This window comes from Chrysemys picta, chromosome 5 (assembly GCF_011386835.1).
Source record: "Chrysemys picta bellii isolate R12L10 chromosome 5, ASM1138683v2, whole genome shotgun sequence".
NCBI classification, from domain to species: domain Eukaryota; kingdom Metazoa; phylum Chordata; order Testudines; family Emydidae; genus Chrysemys; species Chrysemys picta.
Window position 1 is genome coordinate 33,958,452 of NC_088795.1, and position 26,103 is coordinate 33,984,554.

The window sequence follows — 26,103 nt, forward strand, 5'->3', positions numbered from 1 at the left end:
GCTCACTCACAGGCATGTAATTAGTCCACAATGACACAACTAAGGATGCAGTCAATTTGCACCACAGCACCTTCTTCTCAGGAGAAATAGTAGAGCTCTGGGAGCATGAATGTGAATCCAACCTATGATTTTTAATAGAGCTGGTTCTATTATTTGTTTCAAATAACTTATCCAATGATTTTTGCCCTCTTTTTTCTTCGCAGATTATCCATGAATCCCCCTTCACCCCTCAATTTCTGTGAATTAGTTAGTTATTCACAATTGTCTGATGGATCAAGTATCAGAGGGGTAGCCGTGTTAGTCTGGATCTGTAAAAAGCAACAGAGAGTCCTGGGGCACCTTTAAGACTAACAGATGTATTGGAGCATAAGCTTTCGTGGGTGAATGCCCACTTTGTCGGATGCATGTAATGGAAATTTCCAGAGGCAGGTATAAATATGCTGGCAAGAATCAGTCTGGAGATAACGAGGTTAGTTCAATCAGGGAGGGTGAGGTCCTCTGCTAGCAGTTGAAGTGTGAACACCAAGAGAGGAGAAACTGCTTCTGTAGTTGGATAGCCATTCACAGTCTTTGTTTAATCCTGATCTGAGATGTCAAATTTGCAAATGAACGGAAGCTCAGCAGTTTCTCTTTGGGGTCTGGTCCTGAAGTTTTTTTGCTGTAAGATGGCTACCTTTACATCTGCTATTGTGTGGCCAGGGAGGTTGAAGTGTTCTCCTACAGGTTTTTGTATATTGCCATTCCTGATATCTGACTTGTGTCCATTTATCCTTTTATGTAGTGACTGTCCAGTTTGACCAATGTACATAGCAGAGGGGCAATGCTGGTACACGATGGCATATATAACATTGGTGGATGTGCAGGTGAATGAACCAGTGATGTTGTAGCTGTTCTGGTTAGGTCCTGTGATGATGTTGTTGGTGTAGATATGTGGGCAGAGTTGGCATCGAGGTTTGTTGCATGGATTGGTTCCTGAGTTAGAGTTGTTATGGTGCGGTGTTTGGTTGCTGGTGAGAATATGCTGAAGGTTGGCAGGTTGTCTGTGGGCGAGGACTGGCCTGCTTCCCAAGGTCTGTGAAAGAGAGGGATCATTGTCCAGGATGGGTTGTAGATCACTGATGATGCGTTGGAGAGGTTTAAGCTGAGGACTGTAGGTGATGGCCAGTGGAGTTCTGTTGGTTTCTTTCTTGGGCTTGTCTTGTAGCAGGAGGCTTCTGGGTACACGTCTGTCTCTGTTGATTTGTTTCCTTATTTCCTTGTGCGGGTATCGTAGTTTTGAGAATTCTTGGTGTTGGAGGCGGCAAAAGTAGACTTCCAGATCACTGCAGAACTGTATCATGTTCGTGGGGGTGCTGGGACAAAAAGAGAGTCCCCAAGATAGGACAGACTCTTCTGCTGGGTTGAGTATGTAGCTGGATAAATTGGGTGAGTTAGGGGTACCACTGTTGTGGCCCCATATGGCAGGTAGGAGTTTAGACAGCTTACGGTCCTTTTTCCTTTGTAGAGAGGTGAAGTGCGTAGTGTAGATCTCCTGTCTTATTTTAGTGAAGTCCATTTGTGTGGAGGGTTGGTTATTAATGAAAGTCTCCAGGTTGGAGAGCTCTTTTTTGATGTTTTCCTGTTTGCTGTATAGGATGCTGATCAGGTGGAAACTGAGGAACCACCTAATCAGCACTTCACCTCTCTACAAAGGAAAAAGGACCGTGATCTCGGGGACTCTCTTTTTGCCCCAGCACCCCCACGAACAAGATACAGTTCTGTGGTGATCTGGAAGCCTACTTTCGCCGCCTCCGACTCAAAGAATACTTTCAAGATAACACTGAACAGTGCACTGATACACAGATATCCTCCCACCAACAACACAGGAAGAAGAACTCCACATGGACTCCTCCTGAGGGTTGAAATGACAGTCTGGACCTATACATAGAATGCTTCCGCCGGCGTGCACAGGCAGAAATGGGGAAAAACAACATCATCTGCCTCATAACCTAAGTCATGCAGAACGCAATGCCATCCACAGCCTCAGAAACAACCCTGACATTATAATCAAAGAGGCTGATAAAGGAGGTGCGGTTGTCATCATGAACAGGTTTGACTACCAGATGGAGGCTGCCAGACAACTCTCCAATACCAAATTCTACAGGCCACTTTCCTCAGCTCCCACTGAGGAATATACTAAGAAACTGCACCATCTACTCAGGACACTCCCTACACTAACACAGGAACAATTCAACATACCCTTAGAGCCCTGACCGGGGTTATTCTATCTACTACCCAAGATCCACAAACCTGGAGATCCTGGACGCCCCATCATCTCTGGAATTGGCACTCTCACTGAAGAACTATCCGGATATGTAGACTCTCTGCTCAGACCCTACGTCACCAGCACTCCCAGCTATCTCCGTGACACCACTGATTTCCTGAGAAAACTACAATGCATTGGTGATCTCTTAGAAAACACCATCCTAGCCACCATGGATGTGGAGGCTCTCTACACAAACATCCCACACACACAGATGGAATACAAGCTGTCAGGAACAGTATCCCTGATGATGACACAGCACAACTTGTTGCTGAGCTCTGTGACTTTATCCTCACGCACAACTATTTCAAATTTGGTGACAATATATACCTCCAGACCAGTGGCACCGCCATGGGGACCCGCATGGCCCCACAATATGCCAACATTTTTATGGCTGACCTGGAACAACGCTTCCTCAGCTCTCGTCCACTCATGCCCCTCCTCTGCCTACGCTACATTGATGACATCTTCATCATCTGGACCCATGGGGAGACTCTGGAAGAATTCCACCATGATTTCAACAGCTTCCACCCCACCATCAACCTCAGCCTGGACCAATCTACACGGGAGGTCCACTTCCTAGACACCACAGTACAAATAAGTGATGGCCACGTTAACAGCACCCTATACCGAAAACCCACCGACCGCTATGCCTACCTTCATGCCTCCAGCTTCCACCCCAGACACACAACACGATCCATCGTCTACAGCCAAGCACTGAGGTACAACCGCATCTGCTCCAACCCCCAAGACAGAGACCAACACCTATAAGATCTTCACCAAGAATTCTCAAAACTACGATACCCGCACAAGGAAATAAGGAAACAAATCAACAGAGACAGACGTGTACCCAGAAGCCTCCTGCTACAAGACAAGCCCAAGAAAGAAACCAACAGAACTCCACTGGCCATCACCTACAGTCCTCAGCTTAAACCTCTCCAACACATCATCAGTGATCTACAACCCATCCTGGACAATGATCCCTCTCTTTCACAGACCTTGGGAGGCAGGCCAGTCCTCGCCCACAGACAACCTGCCAACCTTCAGCATATTCTCACCAGCAACCAAACACCGCACCATAACAACTCTAACTCAGGAACCAATCCATGCAACAAACCTCGATGCCAACTCTGCCCACATATCTACACCAACAACACCATCACAGGACCTAACCAGAACAGCTACAACATCACCGGTTCATTCACCTGCACATCCACCAATGTTATATATGCCATCGTGTGCCAGCGTTGCCCCTCTGCTATGTACATTGGTCAAACTGGACAGTCACTACATAAAAGGATAAATGGACACAAGTCAGATATCAGGAATGGCAATATACAAAAACCTGTAGGAGAACACTTCAACCTCCCTGGCCACACAATAGCAGATGTAAAGGTAGCCATCTTACAGCAAAAAAACTTCAGGACCAGACCCCAAAGAGAAACTGCTGAGCTTCCGTTCATTTGCAAATTTGACACCTCAGATCAGGATTAAACAAAGACTGTGAATGGCTATCCAACTACAGAAGCAGTTTCTCCTCTCTTGGTGTTCACACTCCAACTGCTAGCAGAGGACCTCACCCTCCCTGATTGAACTAACCTCGTTATCTCCAGACTGATTCTTGCCAGCATATTTATACCTGCCTCTGGAAATTTCCATTACATGCATCCGACAAAGTGGGCATTCACCCACGAAAGCTTATGCTCCAATACATCTGTTAGTCTTAAAGGTGACACGGAACTCTCTGATGGATCAAATTGGTTGCTGGGAGTGTTTGCTTTTTGCACAATATGGCTAGTTACCTAAATCATATGGTATTGTTTTTGTTTCTTGATTGGATGTTTTATAATTTAAAAGAATCTCCCTTTCTGCTTACAAATTATCCCAAAGTATTCATTAACGTTCAACAAATCTATTGTATGAACAAATAAAAATATCTTTTCAAAATGGCTACAAGAGCATTTTTGGTGTGAATACTCTCACAAACACTCGTACTTTTATTCACAATGATTTTGCTTTCTGTGAGCTTTCTTGCAAATAAAAAATAGCTCTCCTAAATACCAGTAAAGGGAATCAGTGGCATTTAATTGCAAGAATATTCAAGTAATATTTTATGGCTGTATTCACCCAGCTCAAGTTTCTGAGAATACCATTTCCATTGTTTTGGGAACTTTAAAAAGGAAATCTCCAACCCTCAGCCTTTGACATCTTCTTTCCATTTGTGTGGAGAAATTCTCCCAAGGTTTTACTGCAGATTTTATTGATGTGTGTGTTCGGGGGAGGGAGGAAAGGCTGTAAGGATTTGGTATGAGGCAAAGTGATGTTTGTGGAGGTGGGGTGAGAGTTGGGGACTGGTTTGTTTAAAGAAGGGCAAGTGTTGCAGAGGGTTTGTTTTTCCCCCAAACGCTATTCTTTCTTCTTGTTAAAGAGCATAGATACAAAGAACTGAGTGAGTTAAAAAAAATGCTAATTTCGAAGGCTGCAACAGAGATGTCTTGCCCTTTTCCAAAGGAGCTTTCTGTGCTTTCGTTTGTGAGATGGCAGAGATCAGGCCTCTAGCTGCTGCACAAATGTGAAAGCATTTTGTGTCCGTTATGTGAAACGTCTGAGGTCAGAACATTTCAGAAATAACTTTACAGTGTTTTCACTGGAAACAGAGGCTCTTTTCTCAAAGTGTAATTATCTACTGCAGACTGCCATACATTTTCAAATACAGTTTATAGCCTCTTTGGCATAAGCAAGGCCTCGTAAATCACAAACACATGCAAAATTTGCATTCATAATTGGGTGATAAATACTGCTCTTTTTAAAACAGGGTGTTCCAAAGCAGACTGAAAGGCGTCCAGGCACCTGCCAACTGAGAACAAAGCTGAAGTAAGGGTCAACTATATTTTACAGCTGCTGCTGCCCCTGAGTACAGACACAAGTTACATTTATACATTCAGGACTAATGGCAGGTGCTTCTTTCTTGCTGTCTTGACTGAAGCCACATTTCCAGTCCTTTGTCACATCCTTGTTAATATAAATAGGTATACAAGGAGTGGAAGGCCAGGGCAGGACAACATAACGTCTAATCCTGCAGTCTGCATTCAGACAAGATTCCCATTGAAGTTTATGGGAGAATCTCTCTAAGGTCTGCAGGATTTTGCCCACAGGCAATATTTCATGGCACATTATCTAAAAGGTACTAATTTTTGACTTTACTCTACCATGACAGCTATTTCCCACCTGTAAAGGTCTTCCGACGATTATATTAGCAACATCTTCTCAACAGCCAGTATTTAAATCAAACAATTTAAAAAATATATTTGATTGTGCATTCTGTTATCTTCCAAGCTAGTCCAACTTTTCTTTAAAAGTATAAACATAGCCACAATCTTCCCTTCATTATAGACCCCAACTTTAATCTGTATCTCTGCATTAAGAACCAGTATACTGTATATTCAACAAAGAAGTCTCCTAACTTTACTCTATGGTCTGTCTCTACATTATGATCTGTTTCTATACAAACAGTTAAACAAGACATGAAATTATGAATGAGGCTCTATAATTTAATAGGGAAGATGTAGAGTGTATACTGTAGTGTGACACCTGACAGATCAGGGATACGCATGAGGAAGAGGTTTGAAGATATAGCAATGTGCCCAGGTTACATATAGAAGGCCAGATTCACAGCTGTGGACCCCAAGGTGTGGGTCTCTGGTGACAGTAAGTTCACTCCATTAGGAGCAGTAATGCAGATGTGCAAGTTACTGGCAATCTCCAGAAGCCAGAGGTATTTGGCACAGGCCATGAACTGTGTTGAGTAGCCTGTGATGATACAAGGTCAACACAGGCAGTGCATCCACCAGTGCGGCTTCTAGGGAACCCCAACTGTAAAACAAAGCTGTTCTCCCCTAGTAGTACCACTGTGGAAGGGACTGATAATACTTTTTTCTCCCTTCTCCTCTTTTCTACCCCTCAGCTAGCTTCCCTTGTGAGCCCAAGCAGAGGTATCGACTTTCTAATGTGCCGGGCAGTGCTCGACCCCTGCTGTACCCCAGATCCTACCCCCACTCCACCCCTTCCCACCCTGCCTCTTCCCGCCCCGTTCTGCCCTCTCCCCCCGAGCGCACTCCACCCTGGCTCCTCCCCCCCAGCGCCTCCTGCACTCCGCAGAACAGCTGATCACAGCAGGTGGGACGAGCTGGCTTGAAGGGGGAAGAGCTGATCAGGGGGGCTGTCGGTGGGTGCTCAGCACCCACTATTTTTTTCCCCTGGGTGCTCCAGTTCCAGAGCACCCATGGAGTCAGTGCCTATGGGCCCAAGGAGATCCCTGCACACGTAGGACTGAATCTGGCTTGCAGAATTAAAAATATCTATGAATCAAGGTTTCATTTTTAATTTTGGACAAAATAACCCCACAATGATTTTGTCACTGAATTACAATGCGTACTGAGGGTCTCAGGAACATTTAGAGAACAACTGTGATCTTCTGGAGGGTGCTCAGGATGAAACAGAATAAAGAACTGACTACAAACAAGAGACAGCGTCGATGCAATTGCAGAAATGCAACTGATTAGCCAACTAAGAACAAAACATTAAAAAAAATTGTAATATGCAGGTTAGACTAGCGCAAGCCAAGTCTTACAGTAAGCACACAAACCCAGGAGATAACCCAAAGTTGTTCCTTAACCTGGAAGAGTTATCAGGCAGCTTCTCATTATTGATAAACTGGCATTAAAATCATATTTTCACAATTATATAAAATATAACATGAACCTAGAATTTTTTGCTGTTTGTTTTTTGAGGATTTTATTTCAGTGATGGAATGTAGTTTCTGTAGGTGAGGAAGAACCATTTCACTATGAAAGTACTGATATTTCTTCCTTCGCCATTTTGCTCAGAACTATCAGCTGTCCCAAATTACAAGAGATTTCCTTGAATTTGAAACTAAAGTTTACATCAAACTCATAGAAACCCAGCAATTATTGTAAAATATCATAGGATTGGATATGCTGAATTATTAAATGTGATGTTATAGAAAGTATTAAGAAAAGAGTTACAAAATCATTTTAAGCTTCCTGCCCTATTATTTTTCTTGTTTCCCTTATGAGTCCAGGAATGTTAAGCAGCATGGTTTTGGACTTCATTAAATGTTTGCAGACAAGGGCTGTGTTAGCTGGCGCACAATGCCAGCATCTCACCTTGGATCAAATTTACTAATGCTCTCCAAAATTTCCAGTGCATTTGTAGAGCTTCTTCCTCTTAACCAATGCTGCCTCCATCCCCTTTCTTGGACACGTTTCATTCTCCCCTCTGGGATTCTCATAGTTTCTCTTGGATCATAAAAAAAATCTCTTCATAAATTTTGCTTTACTCTCCTTAGCTGCACTGCAGTTTCTTTTTGTTACATCTTTCTTCCAGTACAGAAGAAAAGAAGTCTTCATATTTGACAGTGCAATTTGTACCTGAATTAATAATCAACGGCCAAAAAGTAAGACGTAAAATCATTGTACATAACATATCTTAGATGAACATTTCAGTCTTGTAATTTACTTGTTGATGTCAATGTTAACCTTAACCTGACATTTATTTACACCACTGTATCCAGAATGCAGTGATATACACTGTTATGTAAATCACATAGGTTCTTAAACTGCAGGTTAGAAAATATGATCTATCCAAGAGGTTCCAGGAAAGTGAAGACTTATATTATAATAGCACTAATTTACACACGTATCTTCACTTCTCATGCAGTGTTGGGGTTGAGATCAGGATTTGCAGCCTTACAATACTGCCCCTGAAGCTCTCGGAGAACTACAGTGGCCAGTGGTTCACCACAGAACTCTTCCACGGTGCTTCCAGCCACCCCAGTAGTCAGGTACCAAGCTAGGGTATGAAGCTCAAATTCCCAGCATGTTAGCACATTGTGCTATTGCTATATGTCCTTTGAACACATTATCCTTTATCTTACATGCATTTTCTTTGATTAATCAATATAGCTGTCTTCCTTTTCGCCACATGCTTTTCTTCAAAAAACCACAAACCTCAGTGCAAATAATACTTAAAAAAAAATCCAGGACACTGAAAGAATATGCGTGTCCACTGCCTGGGTTTTATAGACAAAGGGTCAAATTTACCTCTAGCACAAGTGAATGCAACTCCATTTACTTCAGTAGTATTGAGCCTACCTATACTAGCAATGCATTTGGCCCAATTTCTCTTCTTAGCAGTCCAATATAAACAATCAGTCAAGCATAATAACATTCTGAATCAAATTGTTAAGTCTCTTCTGAACCAGGGCTAGATGAGTATCTGCAGGATACTCATAGACCCACTGTGCTAGCATGACACCATGACCAAGAATATAATGGCAGAGAAATGAGGTGCATTAGCAGAACCAGAATACTGTGGTAATTCTCTCATCCAGAATACAATCAGACAGTTCCTGGATGCTATTTGTTGGCTAATATAATATAATGAATATACTTCCCAGACCAAAAAATTTGAGCCATCACCTCATTAGTCACAATATGTTTCCCTATGCCCATACTTTGTATCTCTGCATAAGCATGAATTTACTGATACTCTTATGTATCCATGCAAATTTTGAGCACTTATGAGGATGGATACAGTGAATTCATAAAGCCATATCAAAGATTCTTGTGATAAAATGTAGATATCTCTCTATTGCCAACTATACAGTAACTAATTAGTGATGGACAAACCATAGAAGGATTAGTATTTATAGGCCAGTTCAGATATGCACCCAAAACTTTGTTCAGTTTTGTACTGCTTAAACATATGAATCTAGTACATAAGAAAGGCCATACTGGGTCAGACCAAAGGTCCATTTAGCCCTGTATCCTGTCTTCCGATAGTGGCAAAGGTCAGGTGCTTCAGAGGGAATGAACAGAACAAGTAATCATCAAATACTGGCAAAAAATGCTGACTGAGTCCTTTAGACTGAAGTCATCCACGTATCCACAGAAAAAGTGCAGCATCAGTGAAGGATGTCCACTTTGACCCACCGACATGTCTCAACCTTGACCTGAAGGGAATACCTCACATCAGGATGAAATCTCAGCCTCAACGGCCATTTCACGCCTTGGCATACCTGCAGAGACTGCCATCCATGCTGGTTTTTATTCTGGGGATGTGGAGAACTGTTCCTTGGGAAATGGAATGAAACCACCCAAGTTACACAGGCAGCTGAAAAGCTGTTAGGTTGTTATTGAAAGTTATTACCAATCTGAGTCAAACTTATCTTTAAAGACTGGCCATTCAAAGACTGAAGCAGCACAGCTGTTAACTTCCTTTTCCCTTCCTCAAGCTCATTCCCCTATTCAGTCCATTCTTTCCCTGCCCTGGGGATGGAGTCCTATTCTATGCCCATTCTGGAAGATGTCAAGTGCTCTTTTCTTCTTCCTGCCATGTTCTCTCTCAACTGGGATTTTATGTGTGTCCCATGCTAGAATTTCAATGTAATACTATATTTCTCACACTAGGGTTCACTCTGCATCTCTGTGTGCATAAGTAACGCGTGAGCGCATAATCAGTTATGTAACACCTCAAGCATGGAAGGGGAAAAATGCTTTCTAATACCCCTTAACACTAACAGAAGGTATTCGTTGGAAGCCACGGGCACTTGATAGGATTCAATAGCAAGAGAAAGTGCAGTTGACTCTGGCATTGTACTTCTGTTAATAAATATTCACTGCAGTCAACAGAGATTAATGCATTCAAATTCAGGTAGCAGAACAATAAATCAATCAGCTGCAAAAACTGCATGAACAAAAAAAGGAGGAAGAAGAAAGGAATAAAAGGCTACCTTAGCATTTACAATAAAAAGGAACTAAAGCCTGGGCAAAGAATTATCAAAGCACCTTTCCACAGAAAAATTGTGTTTATTACGGTGTCAAACTCTGTTAAGCTGGAAAAGAGAGTTATAGCTATAAACAGATTTATAACTTCAGATTTCACACACCTTTCATTGTGCACTAAAGATTAAAGTGGCCATGAAACAAAACAAGAAAAGAAGGAAAATAAATAGAATTGCTAGATCTTCCCATTAACCCCCCATATTAGGACTACCAATGATATAGTACAAGTCTGTATTGTTTTGTGGACATTTCTCTGATGATATCTTTACTATTAAGCTATTTTTCTCAAAAGATATGATGTTAATTTAAGCCCAGGCCTAAGAGGGCCCACTAGGTACTGACTCTGATCACAAAGCTCTGCCTTATGGAAGCAATTAATGTGGTCTAGAACTGAAAGAACACTTGGGAGAGAAAAAACCTTAAAAGGAAGACTGATAGAGTCCAATGAAATTCAGGGCTTATAAAACTGCATAGATCAGAGAAGCACATTCTGGGTTTCTTTCTTAGCACAATACAAATTAAACAGCAACATTATACCTCCTGCCAATCAAAGCCATAAACCCCTTTTTTCCCAAGGTCTTTTGAGATATAAACATGCTGTTAAACCTTTTTTATTATTATTTTTTATTTTTTTATTTTTTTTTACATTTCCCTTTGCAAGATTTTTTTGAACTGGCATGTTCTTCCATTTACTCCTAAAAGTACAATATGAAAATAGCTCCTTGATGAGGCCTAGGCAATCTTTATATCATTTTAGGTAACTGTAGTTCACAATGTAATGTTTTATTCATATTCACTTAAACTTGAAAAGCAGCTCCTTTAAGGCTAAGGTTGTTGTGGTTTGTACCCAGTGGTCTGGTGAATAACCCAGTGCCTTGTGAAAGACACACTTCAGGGGGTGATTTTGAGCATCTCTTTCTTTTGTATCACAGCCTCAAACACCTTGGAGAAAATTACTTCTCTTGAGGGTATGCAAGAGAGGTTCAGAGTGCAGTTGGACAAAATATTTTGGATACAACTTTTTTTTTTTAAATGAAAAATGCATATTTGGGTAAATTGAAATATTTGCAAATCCATGTTGAATTTACCTAATGTTTCAGCTGGGAAAAAAATTCTGAAAAAGTCAAAACAATTTTTCAGTGTGAAATGACTTTTCGTTTAGAATTTTTCTTACACTTTATTTTTAAAAAGGTTAAAAAAAACAGAAACAAACATTAAACTTTTGCTTAACCCAAATTTTTTTTTTTCATCTTTTTGTTTTGTTTTGTTTCCAGTTGATCCAATGCCAATTCTGGCTATGTCTACACTGCAGCTAGGAAAGCGCTTCCCAGCGCAGGGAGACAGACACACACTAGCTCTGCTTGAGCTAGTGCTCTAGAAATAGCAGTGTGACCACAGTGACATGGGCAAAGGCACGGGCTACCCATCCAAGTACAATCACACCTGACCCCTGGGTAGGTACTCAAGTGGCTAGTCCAAGCCATCTCAGCCACTCTTCTATTTTTAGCACGCTAGCTCAAGCAGAGGTAGCACATATCTGGCCACCCATACTGGGAAGCACATTTCTAGCTACAGTGTAGACATACCCTGAGAATAATGAGAACTTGCCACTACTAGTAGCCAGTTCAGGAGCAGCATTGCAGCATCTGTCTTTCAAGTACTGACATCCATCTTTCAAGTTCTCTTCCCATTTTTGTGGTTCAGGGAAATCTCTCTACTTTTGTCTTTCGGGGAAAAACATTTAATTATATCCCAAGCAGAGCCTCCTGCAACCAGGAATGGAGAAGAGCAGAACTAATGTAAATGGTGGATTCTTGGTAACTTGAAGTCTTTAAATCTTGATTTGAGGACTTCAGTAACTCAGGGAGCGGGTTATGAGTCTATTACAGGAGTGAGTGGCTGAGGTTCCGTGGCCTGCGATGTGCAGGAGGTCAGACTTCATGATAACAATGGTGGCCTTAAAGTCTGAGTGTCTATGAGCACAAGACTCATGCAGACCATTAGGGACCTTGCATAGGTGATGGGCAGTACAGAAAACTCTAAGATAAGTTGCTAGAAATAAAACTATGAAGCGTCTGATTAGTGATGAGGTTCATCTATCACTAAATAAGTGCTGAGCACTGGTCAAGATTAAAATGTCAATATTTACCAACAGTTTCACAGCACAGTATCTACTGAAATAACTATATATTAATTTATGGTATAAAGAACAGGAGTACTTGTGGCACCTTAGAGACTAACAAATTTATTAGAGCATAAGCTTTCGTGGGCTACAGCCCACTTCTTCGGATTCTTTTTGCGCATACAGACTAACACGGCTGCTACTCTGAAACCTAATTTATGGTATGTCAACTTGATAATTGCAACCACTGCACATTTTGTTCAGATTTGAATGACTTTTTTCAAGACTGTTTGGTTTTCCACAACCTGAAAACAAGATTTAGTTATTGAAAATACTAGAAACAGTGTTTCATAATATCTGCTATTAAATGTCAGGTGCCTCTTTTGAAGAATTTTGGGCCCAATTCGGCTCTAGTTACATAGGTGTAAATCCAAATGACATCAATAAAAGTTGCACTTATGTAACTGAGCAGAATTGGGAACATGGCGTTAAAAAGTACTGTGAAAGCAATTTGTTGTACAGCCACACTGAGGTGCATTAGCATTTGGCTTTTAACATAAGCCTTTAAAAATCTGGGGGCCAAATTCTGCTCACAGTTTCATCAAGACAAATCCAGAGTAACTCTATTTATTTCAGTGGAATTACTCTGGATTTATCTTGGCATCAATGAGAGCAACATTTCAACCTATGCTTGTACTGTATTTTTTCCTCTTCCAAATTTTACTATAAACTACATTACAACACACATTCATTCTTTCACGGAAGCAGAATACCAAAGAAAGATTTAGATTTCCTTTTAGAAATGTCTACAAATACAACTATAAAATGCAATTGTAAAAGAGGTGGCAGGTTATATTATATAAATCATGACTGGTTAGAAGGGCAATAGCAGTAAAATATTAATATGAAGCCATAGCTGTGTAAAATATTGCCCAAGGGATAGAAGAGTTTCTGAGATTGTAATATAATCTCCATACCATAGGAGTGAAGGAATTATTTCACAGTCTAGGTAACTTTTTAATCCTTAGGGTATGCTAAAGCTTGGGAAAATAAAACACAAAAATGTTGGAGTGAAATTTTGCACCACTGAAATTGCTTTTTAAATTTTCCTGTGGGACCCTATGTTTCCTCCTTTTCCATGCTACCTTGCACATCCTGTAGGTCCTCAAATAGTTTCTCTGTCCGCCAATGTTGTTGCAACCTCAGACGTTGTGTAAACAAATCATAACATCTTTCTAAAACAAAGTACATTATGCCTGGTCATCAACTGTGGGTAATAAGAACTGTAGAATTTTACATAACCTAAATCCATCTGAGGCAAATTACAGTCCAGCAGAACACTACAAGATACCTAAACATCCCATCTGAATCATGACAAGATAGGCAAAGTCTGGAATTCCTGGGGTTCTAATTTTGGCTCTAACATGGATCTGTCAACCCTTGCTCACACAAGTAAGTCAGCTGAAGTCAATGAGACTACACGTATAAGTAAAGCCTATTTGTGTGAGTGATGGTTGAAAGATCGGTTCCTTAATGTCTCTGCATCAGTTTCCCCATCTGCAATAGGAGATAATAAAGACATACTTTATAGAAGTATTTTGAGAATTAGTTAATATTTATAATGTGCTTTGAAGATGAAACACCTTATAAATGCTACACATTATTGTACATCAGTTATACATATCTACACATATTTAGCCTAATGTATATATAAACATGAGGTGACTAGAGAGATTTTTTGTAACCTCTGAGGCTTGCAACATTTTTTAAAAAGGAAGCAATTTAAAACAACATAAAGTTTATTAAAAACAAAACTAAAAATTTTCCTAAGGCTAATATTATTGTCTGCAAAACTCAGACCATCTTCAGGGGAAATTACACACATATGTATGTGTATATATAAATGAATATTTATTCTTTTGGCAAATGATCACTAGCAGACATACTGTACAATGCAATTGTATTATATTTCTTCGAAAATATGTGATTCTTTTAAATGTTCCCCAACAGCTCATGATGCTTAACATTCCTTATGAATGCCAGTGTTTGAGATTATCCGAGAGCCTCTATTATATAGCAGGGCATCCAAAGTGTATTCCATGGGCAGAATGTGGCCCATGGAGTTCTGAATTATGGCCTGCTATACATAATGGTGACCTGTAGAGATTACAGGTTGCAGCATGCCATGCTCCATCTTGATGCAAACAGGCAAATTACTGAAAATGCAGAGGACATTTTGACCTGTCCTTATGAATGGAATTACAGTATTTCCTACCACACTGAGTTCTTTTTGCATCATGTTATCCTCATGTAAATGTGACCCATATGCATATAAGCAGAATAATGCATCATCAGAGCTATGCATGCCAGCACCTCATCAAATGCACATAATATATTAAATTCCTGCTAAAATCTGAAAGAGAGGGTATGACACACTAGTATTTTGGTATTATAACAATACTGTTAAGTCTTAAATGTTTTGGGGCCTGTTCCTGCAAATGCTTATGCATGTAAGTTTACTCATGTGCACAAGTCATTGTAAAGTTGGCCCTTACTGAAAATTTAGGGTAAACCAGGACCCACTGGCAAAACTCTCACTGACTTCAATGAAGTCCGGATTTTTCCTGTGGTATGCATTACTAATCCAGCCCCTACACACACAAGTAATCTTTACACTTGCAAGTAGTCCTGCTGAACTCAACTGCACTACTCATAGATTCATAGAGTTTAAGGTCATAAGGGACCATTAGATCATCTAGTTTGACTTCCTGCATATCACAGACCCTTAAATTTCACCAAGTTATCCCTGTATTGAGCACAATAACTTGTGTTTGGCTAAAGCACATCTTTCAGAAAGGCATCCAGTCTTGATAGGAAGACATCAAGAGATGGATAATCCACCACTTCCCCATGGTAGCTTGTTCCAAAGGTTAATCACCCTCACTGTTAAAAACGTGTCCCTTATTTCCAATTTGAATTTGTCTGGCTTAAGCTTTTAGCCATTGATTCTTGTTAAGCCCTTCTCTGTTAGATTAAAGAAGCCTATAGTATCTTGTATTTGCCCTCCATTAAGTTACTTATACACTGTAATCAAGTCATCTTTCAATCCTCTTTTTGATAAACTAAACAGATTGCGCTCTTAAATCTCTCACTGTCAGGCATTTTCTCCACCCCTCTAATCATTTTTGTGGCTCTTTCTTACACCAGAACTGTATCCAGTATTCCAATATCAGTCTCACCAATTACACAGAGGTAAAATGACCTTCCTACTGCTACTCACTACTCCCCTGTTTATACGTCCAAGGATTGCATCAGCCCTTTCTGCCACAGCATCGCACTGACAGCTCATGTTCAGTTGCTCTTCCATGATGATACCTAAATCCTTTTCAGAGTCCTGCTCTCCAATACAGTCCCCTATTCTGTGAGTCTGGCCAGCATTCCTTGTTCCTAGATGTATAACTTTGCATTTGGCTATATTAAAACACGTTTTGTTTGACTAGATCCATCTTATGACTGTCCTGTCCTCATGCTGTTTATCATTTTGCCAATCTGTCTCATATGCAAATTTTATCAGCAGTAATTTTAAATTTATTTTCAGCTCACTCATGAAAATGCTGAATAATGTTAGACCTACTACCCTAGTAGAAACACACCATTTGATGTTGATTCCCCATTGGTAAGGTCCTTCATTTTCAGTTTTTACTGATTTTTACTGAAAATTTCCCAGGTTTTACAAAAACTATAAATTTTTTACTGATTTTTGCCCGAATTTTGGACCACCCAAGTACATGAAAATACCAGTATGTTAAAAAAATTCAATAGATTACATTAGGTAGATGTATTTATGTTAATAATAAACTAGACTAAGTGTAAATGCCAGGCTGTCCAAGTAAGGAAATGTGTGGAAGATACATACATGCACACACATACATATTTATGTACGTACTCTTAATGTACAGTTCATGAAATAAACCACAGCATTAAACTGCTTTTACTTCAATGGTCCCCAAACTGTGGGGCGTGGAGGAACGTCTGGGGGGCGCGGTGGAGCCCAGGCCAGCCCCCATGGGGGTTGGGGAAGGAGTGCCACCCAGCCCAGCTCTGTCCCCAGCTCCACTCTGGCCCTGCTGCCAGCCCAAGTCCTCAGCTGCAGCCCTGGCCCCGCTCCTAAGTAGATTATGTTGACGCATTTACCTTTATCAACCAAATGTGTAATCTCCATCAAAGAATTAAATTAAGGTTTGTTTTACAAGACCTATTTTTCACAAAAACACGTGGACTAGCATTAATTATATTCCTATTCTTTAATTCTTTATTAATTGGTAAATGGTGAATTCTCTGTAACTAGAAGTCTTTAAACCATGATTTGAGGACTTCTGTAACTCAGCCAGAGATTATGGGCCTGTTACCAGGTTGGGTGGATGAGGTTCTGTGGCCTGAAATATGCAGGAGGTCAGCCTAGATGATTACGATGGTCCCTTCTGACCTTAAAGTCTATGAGTCTAATTGAATCCCATATCAGCTTTTCTATTATTTTGCCAGGGATTAATGTCAGGCTAACCAGCATATAGTTACCTGGTCCACCCATCTGCCCTATTAACATTTGCACAACATTATCACCTCACACGAATAAGGACTACTTTATTCTCACAAAAGATACAAGATCAGGCCCTAGATCAGGGGTAGACAACCTATGGCACGCGTGCCGAAGGCAGTACGCGAGCTGCTTTTCAGTGGCACTCACACTGCCCGGGTCCTGGCCACTGATCTGGATTTTAATTTAATTTTAAATGAAGCTTCTTAAACATTTTAAAAACCTTATTTACTTTACATACAACAATAGTTTAGTTATAGACTTATAAAAAGAGACCTTCTAAAAATGTTAAAATGTATTACTGGCACGCGAAACCTTAAATTACAGTGAATAAATGAAGACTCGGCACACCACTTCTGAAAGGTTGCCAACCCCTGCCCTAGATAGTAGAGGTCAGTTCAGATATTTTAAAGCTGCCCAACAGCTTGATAAAGAACAACGTTTCTCAAATTTCTTGATTTTTATTTTGTTTTGTTTAGCTTCAGTGAAACTATAGGAATCTGCAACAGATCGAGCTGGAATTTAGAACTGAAAGAGAGCATGGGGATCATTAAAAATGCTAGTGTAGTAGGCATTTAATATGGAATACAAAACATATGAAGTAAGATAGTAAAATACCATGTTATATACTTGAATATGGTACAGTATTTTGCTCTCACATAATTCCTAATAAAACACAGAGGATGCTACTACATTTTCACAGCTTTTAGAACTATACCAGTAAAATGTAACTTTAATCTTACTAAAAACTAGGGAATGCTATGGGAATACAAGAGCTGTTTCATAGTTTGTTAATTGTTTTTTGACAAGCTATTTGTAGACCTCAAACGGGAACTTCAGTATTATGCTTGCGATTGGCCTGTTGTGCTCATGTGTTCTTTGTTGAGTAATACTACACAGAATTAAGGAATGCAAGTCATTTTTGCTCTTCTTGCCGTGAGAAGATCTAAGCCCTAAAAATACCGTGGTGATGAGTGTGAAATCAATTCCCAGTTAAAAAGATAGAATGTGCATGGTATGTTTCCACTTAACACTAACGTTAAGTGTGTGAGATGAGGGAAACAGATCCATCCTGGTTTTGTCTTAAAAGAGGTATTGGTGGGTTTCAGAAACTATGTGCCTGTCAAAAAAAAAAACTAGAGATAACACCCTTCAAATGGAAGTAGATGGTTAATTTGTTCTCCCTGCAGCCTCTCCCTCATGCCCCCGTTAGGAATTATTTGCTTAAATTGTACCTAGGTCTTCCAAGACCTAATTCTGCAACTGCTGAGCAATGCCTACAAGGTGCCGAGTGCCCTCAATTCCCATGAATTTAATTGGGAGATGGGGGTACTTAGCATGCTGCACAAGGTGCTCAGGGCCCTTCAAGACTGAGCCCCACCTATTCAGAGAATCTATCCCTCCAATTTGTCTTCATCTGCTATATGCAGCTATTGCTGGGAGGGTCCTTCACCAGTAGACGAGGAAGAAAAAGCTCCATAGTTGTGGATCAGCACCCTTGGCACTGAGGTTAGCCTGCACTGAGCCCTGGTTCTAAATGATGCTGACTCTGATGGTTTTCTTTCATTTTCATTGTTACATTGGTTTATATTCTTATACATTTTTGGAGTGGAAAAAAATCTGAAAGCTGCTTTAAAATATTATTGGGATTAACAGATTTGATGAGACATCTTTCTGAACCAGAAAAATAAATCTGTACACCATCAGTACCTGGATCTGCTGGCAAGCACTTAAATATTCTGCTATCTGAGCACAAGATTTCCAAAGCTGATTACCCGAACTGCAACCCTAAGTAGGAAACTAAACAAGCAAAATGCATTTTCTGCACAAAGTAGGCAAATGCAATTGAAAATATATTTTGTGTGAGAGCCTCATCCCCGCTCCAGTTCCTTTACACTGGCAAAAAGGCAGAATGGTGTAAAGGGACTCTAAAATCCCTGGATCTGATCAGGGAGGATTCATCTGGCACAAGTACTGCAGAAGACAGCCATAAAGTTGCCCTGCAAGGACCACCTCACAAGGCCTGGCAAAGGCAGTGGGAGGGGGTGTACTTGTGGTAGGGCTGGGAAGGGTATGTTGTGGGTGAAGGCCCAGCATGTAGTGCTGTGGAGTGTTTGCTCAGTGCTTTTACCCACAGAGCAGCCCTCGGGAGGCTGCCATAAATACCAGGTACCTCTCCAGCCACCTGAGCAGCCAAGGATCAGGAGCCACTTTAGCCACTCCCCGTGTGAGTTCCATGTTGTGTTTCTAGCATAGAAGCTCACCCTTTGTGTTTATATTAGGCATTCACAAATACTTGTATGCACACATGTGTATATTTTCCTGGTGCAACTGAAGCACTCATGGTTTAATGTGTGCCCCTTACTGTCAAATATTTTTATCAAAAAGCTATTTTACTATTTATCTTTGCTTTATTATATTCATACCTGAAAAAAATCAGCACACTTTCTAAACCACACCTCTAACTTGATATAACGCTGTCCAAAAAAATCTTACTGCGTTATAGGTGAAACCGCGTTATATTGAACTTGCTTTGATCCCCCCAGAGCCCTGCTTTACCGCGTTATATCCGAATTCATGTTATATCGGGTCGCGTTATATCAAGGTAGCAGTGTATTATTAAGTTAATTACGTCTGTGAAAGCAGATTTCATACACCTTATTGTGGCTGTGTTCACAAGGGGGGTTTATTTTTTGAAACATCAGCCATCAACAAAAAGTCTTGAGCCCAATTCTCCAGCTCTCTCTGGTGAAAATCAGGAGCAACTCCACTGAAGTCAATAGAGTTACACTGGAGCCAGGAAAGAATCAGGTCTGTTGCCTTTTACTAGGCAACTACTGTAAAGAAATTTCCCCCTTAACTTCTAGAACCTGCCAAGATATGATTTCAGGGTTCTATGTCTTCCATTCAATGGATGTAGGCATCACTAATACCTAATACAGGACAGGGGATATGCAGTAGCTCTCTGTACTGTTTATGTGTCAGTGAAGTCATCTACTGTAGGAGAAACAAAAGACTGACCCAGTGTCTTTACAAATAAAAAGCTTTTTGGCTTAATTTTAAATGAAAGATTACAGTAATGAGGACGTACAGTGGGCCTTATACTGAAGTCCTGACTTTGTTGTTATTCAAACTTCAGTTTTTACATAAAAAATGCAGTTTTACACAAAGACAAGAGTGAACATACAAACTTTATAGCAGCAGTTTCATAGCCCATATTTATGCTTGGAAGAATTAGATTTATATCAAATTTCAATGGATAATGTGGATATTTATTTTTAACTATTTTTATCAATTTACATTTTCACAGTTGTGAGAAATTACAGGGGAATTAAACAATGGGGAAGAGGGTTACATAATTATTTAATGACAGAAAAGCTGAAATTCAAAACGTTAACGTCTGATAGCCATTGAAACACAAATTGTCAGTATCACATGTTAAAATATACAACTAATATTCTTAAATCAAACTCTAGTAAGTTCTCAGGCAGAATTTTTCTTACTTTGCCTAACTGTACATTTAAATTATCATTGATGGAAATATTTTTTAGTCGGTTTGTGTGTAGAAGGTGAAATTGACATTTCCTGACATTTGCTGATAAAAATCAAATCCTTTCAAGCACATCTATATTGAAATGTTGGCTCTAATTATATCATTTAAACTAATGACCACAACTATACTAATTTCACCATACTTAACTCAATCCACTGTGCCTAGAAATCAAGGATTTATGAGACTGTACATGACTTTATGTAACATTGATCAAATTTGTAAAGTTTGAGGCTTAAGTTTGACCTGCATGCACTGCGCATCACACAACGCAAATCTGCACCAACAAATGGCATTTTCACATAATAAATGGGCATATCTCATTTTATCGTTCAGCAGGGGGAAGGACCACTTGATGAAGTGAGGTATCAGTGGCCACTAAGAGGGAAACAGCTGCCAGATCTTTCTGCAGAGTGGAACAGGTGGTGGCCCAGATGACAGCCATCTCCTGTGAGTTTGGGGCTTCTCACTCATTATGAAAAGGCACTGGATGATCAAGGGTGGGTGCTAGCTGACAAGAATTTCTGGCTGATGGACAGTGTCCTTCAGCTAGCATTGGCTCCATTGGCAAGGAGGCAGTAAATGGAGCATTGCTTCTTTTGCATCAGCAGTCATGGACTCCTTCTCTGGACCTGGTTTTGGTCCTGCACACTTTGAGCTTGTCTTTTCCTCTCCGCCATCCTCTACACTCCATGGTAATGTTTCAAGCACCCATGTGGAGAAACTGTTGAAGAGTTTAAACCTCAATTTGGAGCAGCTGGAGAAAGGGAAGTCATTTTGAGGGAATAATGGATATTGTTGTTAGGCTTTGTTGTGATGGTGTTGTAGCACATAGCAGCCTGTTTTCCAACTCTTTAGTGTACCCACAACACTATTGATTCTTATGACCTGCACACCATGACTATAGCTTTAACATAGCCACCTACGTGGTGTAAACCAGCCTCCCCAAAACTAAATTATATATTTATGAAGGTGGATGGCTATCCAAACTGCCTGCACCTATAGAGAAACTCAGCAGGCCTTGCAGCCCACTGTTCCCACACAATTGCCTTCCAACTCTACTCAGTGATTGCTTCTTAAGCAAAAGGACCCGTTGTCTGCTACCCTCCTCTAGTTTCTTTGGTGAATGCACTGCTCTCCCAACGTCCTTGCAGGGCCACCAGTCAGAGCCAGTACTCCCCTAGAATCCTGGAAGTTCTCTAAGGGGTGATAAAGTGCTTTCCCACATACACTGCAGCACAAGACATCACAGAGCTACTCTCTGTGTGCTGCTGACAATTTTTTTCCCTGCCTTTCATGGAAAAAAAAAAGTACAATATGAAGGCACTGCTCTTAGAAAACACATCGAAGTGTTTTTTCGCCAAACCCACTGACTGCATAGAGTAGCTTCAGCCAATCAGGAAATCAAAGCCAATACTATGGGGCTTTTGGGACCAAATATAACTGAGTATTGTTGCTTGAAGTTAAGGAAGCTCGAAGTTAAAAAAATGCAAACATTTGTCACAAAAAGTGTTGCAGTTCTCTTATGACATGTACATAACTTTAAATTGGGAAGTATCAAATGGATGTAAAATTCTTTCACAGACATATCACAAATATGAAAACAGGCAATATCTGACTAAAACAAATATTCCATATTAATATTTTGCCCAGTTCTAATAAGGATTTGGAGGGCCAGTGAAGAGAGGAGAGCAGTCTCTGTAAAGCTGTGATGTCCCATATAAAGTGCAGATGGCAAGTTGTCAGTGTCTTGGCTTGGTCTCTTAAGTAGTTATGCTGGAACACTGGAAGAAGGATACTGCACCAGGAAAAGGCCGGGCACAGGATACTTCCACGTGATGCTGGGTGAAACTGGGAGATAGACTGTAACAAAGCCACAACTAAGCACTTTGACAGTATTTTTATTTATTGGTGGTGGGTATTATTTTTATTTATTATTTGTACTACTGTGGTACCCAGGAGCCACAGTCTTGGATCTGGACTCCTTTGTGACAGGCACTGTATGAATACTCAACTAAAAGAGCTCATAGTGGGATTTCCTAAGCAAGTTTGGTCTTTCCTTTGATTATTGTAGTATGTTCATTGTTTTCTAACATTTATGTTCCTTCTGTTACTAGAAAAAATAACAAAAGTTACTCTTTTTCTCATTAATGTAACCCATCTTCTTTCATTGCCAGGGTATTATATTCTACGTAGGCTTAACTATAACCTACAGGCAATATTCTATTCTTTGATAAATGTATGTATTTCCATTGTATTCAATAGGAGTTGCATGGTCATGCCTGAGGGGAGAATTTGGCCTTATGGATTCCAAGTGGAAATGAATCCTTTTGGTGAGTGTTAATCACTGGATTTCATATCCTCAATAAGACACATCTGATGCTCTTTGGGATCATTTTAGCACCAGCCTTTCAACTTTAAAAAACCAAAGCACTGATTCATGTATTGCCACTATTCCTCAGAGTAATTTTGTTAACAGTAGGGTATTCAAAACTGTTTTATTTTTAAAGGAAAAAAGTAACCATAAATAAGTGCTGTACTATTTAAAGGCTATGACAAAAAATATGTAGTTCTGCTTTGGGTTCAATATTGTCAGCAGTAGAATAGGAACAGGAGCTTTTATAGAAAATGTTCATGGTTTGTAAGACAGAAATCATTTTTACTGAGCTGAAACAGGAAAAACATAAAATTAAATGAACTTTTATATTGTATTATTATGAAAAAGATCCCATTGATATTGAATCAATAAAAATTTAAATACAACTGTTTTCCAGTTGTTGTGGATTTATTTATGTGCAGTATTTATGTATGTGTTGCATGGATGTAGTAAATACTTCATACATATCAAGGCTGACCCAAGAATAGTTGTTAATGTAGGACATAGTACTGTAATTTAGCTCTGCTCTTAGTGCAAACAAATAGACCTATAACACAGGAAACTTTCTAGGATAGCATAGGAAACTTATTCTTTGGAGCCAGTAAGCCATTTAGTTTAGCCCAGCCGATTAACTTTTTGCACTCCAAATTCCTCATAAGCATAGTTAAGACTGGGAAAATTACATAGTAACAAATGCTGATCAAAAATGTTTAATAAAAACTGGGGAGGAGTGGTTTGCTAAAAGTGTCCACTTTCTGTGAAAAATATTAATTTTTCATAAAAAAACCTAAATGTCAGAAAACCATAAAGTTTTCAGGCAAAAAAAATTATCAAAATATTTCATGATGCATTACAACCATGCAAATGGAAAGAACCTTAGTTATATATTAACTAAAACCCAGTTTAATTTTGCCTAGTTCTCCTTCTCTTTTGCTCTTCCATTTTTCTGAATATAACCCAAGTAAATTATATATAATTTCTGTTCTATCTAATACTTCCCCTCTTTTATTTTCTGTGACTGACTGAAAACTCAGGATGAATTTCCTTTTCACTTAATTGCCATTTCTTTAATTACCCTCACATGACATGTAGTTGTGCTATTCTTAACCAAAGCAGAACTAATTCAGGGATTGTATATAATTAATCAAAGTAGCCAGTAGTGCAATATCTGAAATAACTGAAGCCTGCCCAGATTACAACAGCATTATTAGTATGTGATTAATAAGCAGTTAATGTGAACCAGCTCCTGCTACACATTTGCTAAGTTATTTCATCTTGCTTTAAAGTTATGTGGAAAAGTTTCAACCCATAGTTAAGTGATCTGCTTTATTTGGTAATACATTGTTAAGCCCACCATCTGGTCAAACAGCTGATGGAATTAAAACAACCATATGGGGGCCCCATGTTTCTCTCTTGGGAAATATTTGGTCTACTGTGTTGTGTAATGATTACCAGCTTCTAGCTTTTTTTAAATGCTAGCCCCAAAAAATAAAAAGAATTTGAAGATAATCAGAGTTCTGTTGACTCCTCAGTTAGGCATAATCTAGTGTAAAAGAACAAGTTGACACTTACTTGAGGACCAGGTTGACCCTGCAAAATAAAAAAGAGAGGGAGAGAGAGGGAGAGAGGGCGAGTTACAAAAAGATCATTAACCTGAACAGAACCTGACAAAGTTTTCTGATAAGGAGGTGATGAACATTCCAGCAAGAAGCAACCTCGATAAAATTAGATTATGGAGTCTCATCATTATGTTCAATTAGAACTAAAATTAGTGTCTTTTTGTCATAATTAACTGATCCATGGGAAATTATGACAATAATACACCTTCATTTAAGAAACTTCATAGTTCCACTGCTCAGATTAGTGTGATTCAGAAATGATGGAAGGACTTAAATTAACTATACAGGAGTGAGGGAGAAGATATTGGATCTATTTAGGTAAAAACACTGGGCTTTATTTATTTATTTTAAGCAGTTAAACTACAGTATCAGGCTTGATTTACCCCACTGGTGCAGGGAGGTGTAAACAACTCTCTATTTGGAATTGGAAAAGGTTCAGAAAAGTGCAACAAAAATGATCAGGGGTATGGAACGGCTTCCGTATGAGGAGAGATTAATAAGACTGACACTTTTCAGCTTGGAATAAAGACAGCTAAGGGAAGATATGATTGAAGTCTATAAAATCATAACTGGTATAGAGAAAGTAGACATGGAAGTGTTGTTTACTACTTCTCATAACACAAGAAGTAGGGGTCACCAAATGAAATTAATAGGCAGCAGGTTTAAAACAATAAAAGGAAGTATTTATTCACACAATGCACAGTCAATCCATGGAACACCTTGCCAGAGGATGTTGTAAAGGCCAAGACCATAACAGGGTTCAAAAAAGAACTAGATAAATTCATGGAGGATAGGTCCATCAATGGCTATTAGCCAGGATGGGCAGGAATGAAGTCCCTAGCCTCTGTTTGCCAGAAGCTGGGAATGAGTGACAGGGGATGGATCACTTGATGATTACCTGTTCTGTTCATTCTCTCTGGGGCACCTGGCACTGGCCACTGTCAGAAGACGGGATACTGGCTAGAGGGACCTTTGGTCTGACCGAGTAGGGCCATTCTTATGTACTGTGCTAATGATGGCTGCCATGTCAGGGAACACACTTATCAGGGAGGTTACATGGTCTTTCCACCCCTGTCATAGGGAGGGTAGGTTTAAACTGAGGCTATAGTACCACAGGAATCCTGCCAGCAGAGGTGGCTTGAGGATACATTGATTCAGTGCATCTCCCATTCACACCCTCCATGGCAAGCAATTCACTCCCTTCATGGCTTTTGTGGGGCAGTACTGGTCTGGTCAGCGGAGGGCCCCATGGCAGACGAAGGAGCTTTAGGAATCTTGTGCTGCTGCAATCCCTTTCTGGATGGACTTTCTACCACAGGGGCCCCTGCATCTTGGATTCCTCTGGAAAAAGTTAGCAAGTTCCATGGGTAAATGTGAAGAGGAAATGTACTATGGTACAATATAGTAAGTGTGATTGTGAACTACAACCTCACGGAGGATCAAATCACATTGGAAGACAGAGGAACTTTTACAAGGAGGCAAATGTTTGAGCTTTTAGAACTAGCTAAGATTTTTGGCTTTTCTAGTAACTCAATAATATTTTAGTTTAATGAGAAAAACCTTTCCTTTTGTTAAATGTAACTGCGCCTAAAGACATTTTAAAAAGAAATAAAAGATGTCTTCACTTTAGTTTCAGGATACTGTAATTCCTAAAATGGGTCAAAAGGTTTATAT

General features: G+C 39.8%; 1 protein-coding gene across 1 annotated transcript in view; it reads right to left on the reverse strand.

Annotated features, from left to right (window-relative positions):
• Positions 1–26,103, reverse strand: part of COL25A1 (collagen type XXV alpha 1 chain) — a 203,092-nt gene that overhangs the window by 138,973 nt on the left and 38,016 nt on the right. Inside the window, exon 3 of the mRNA XM_065596206.1 lies at positions 24,383–24,400. Coding sequence (XP_065452278.1) covers positions 24,383–24,400 — 18 coding nt within the window. The remainder of the gene's footprint in view (positions 1–24,382; positions 24,401–26,103) is intronic.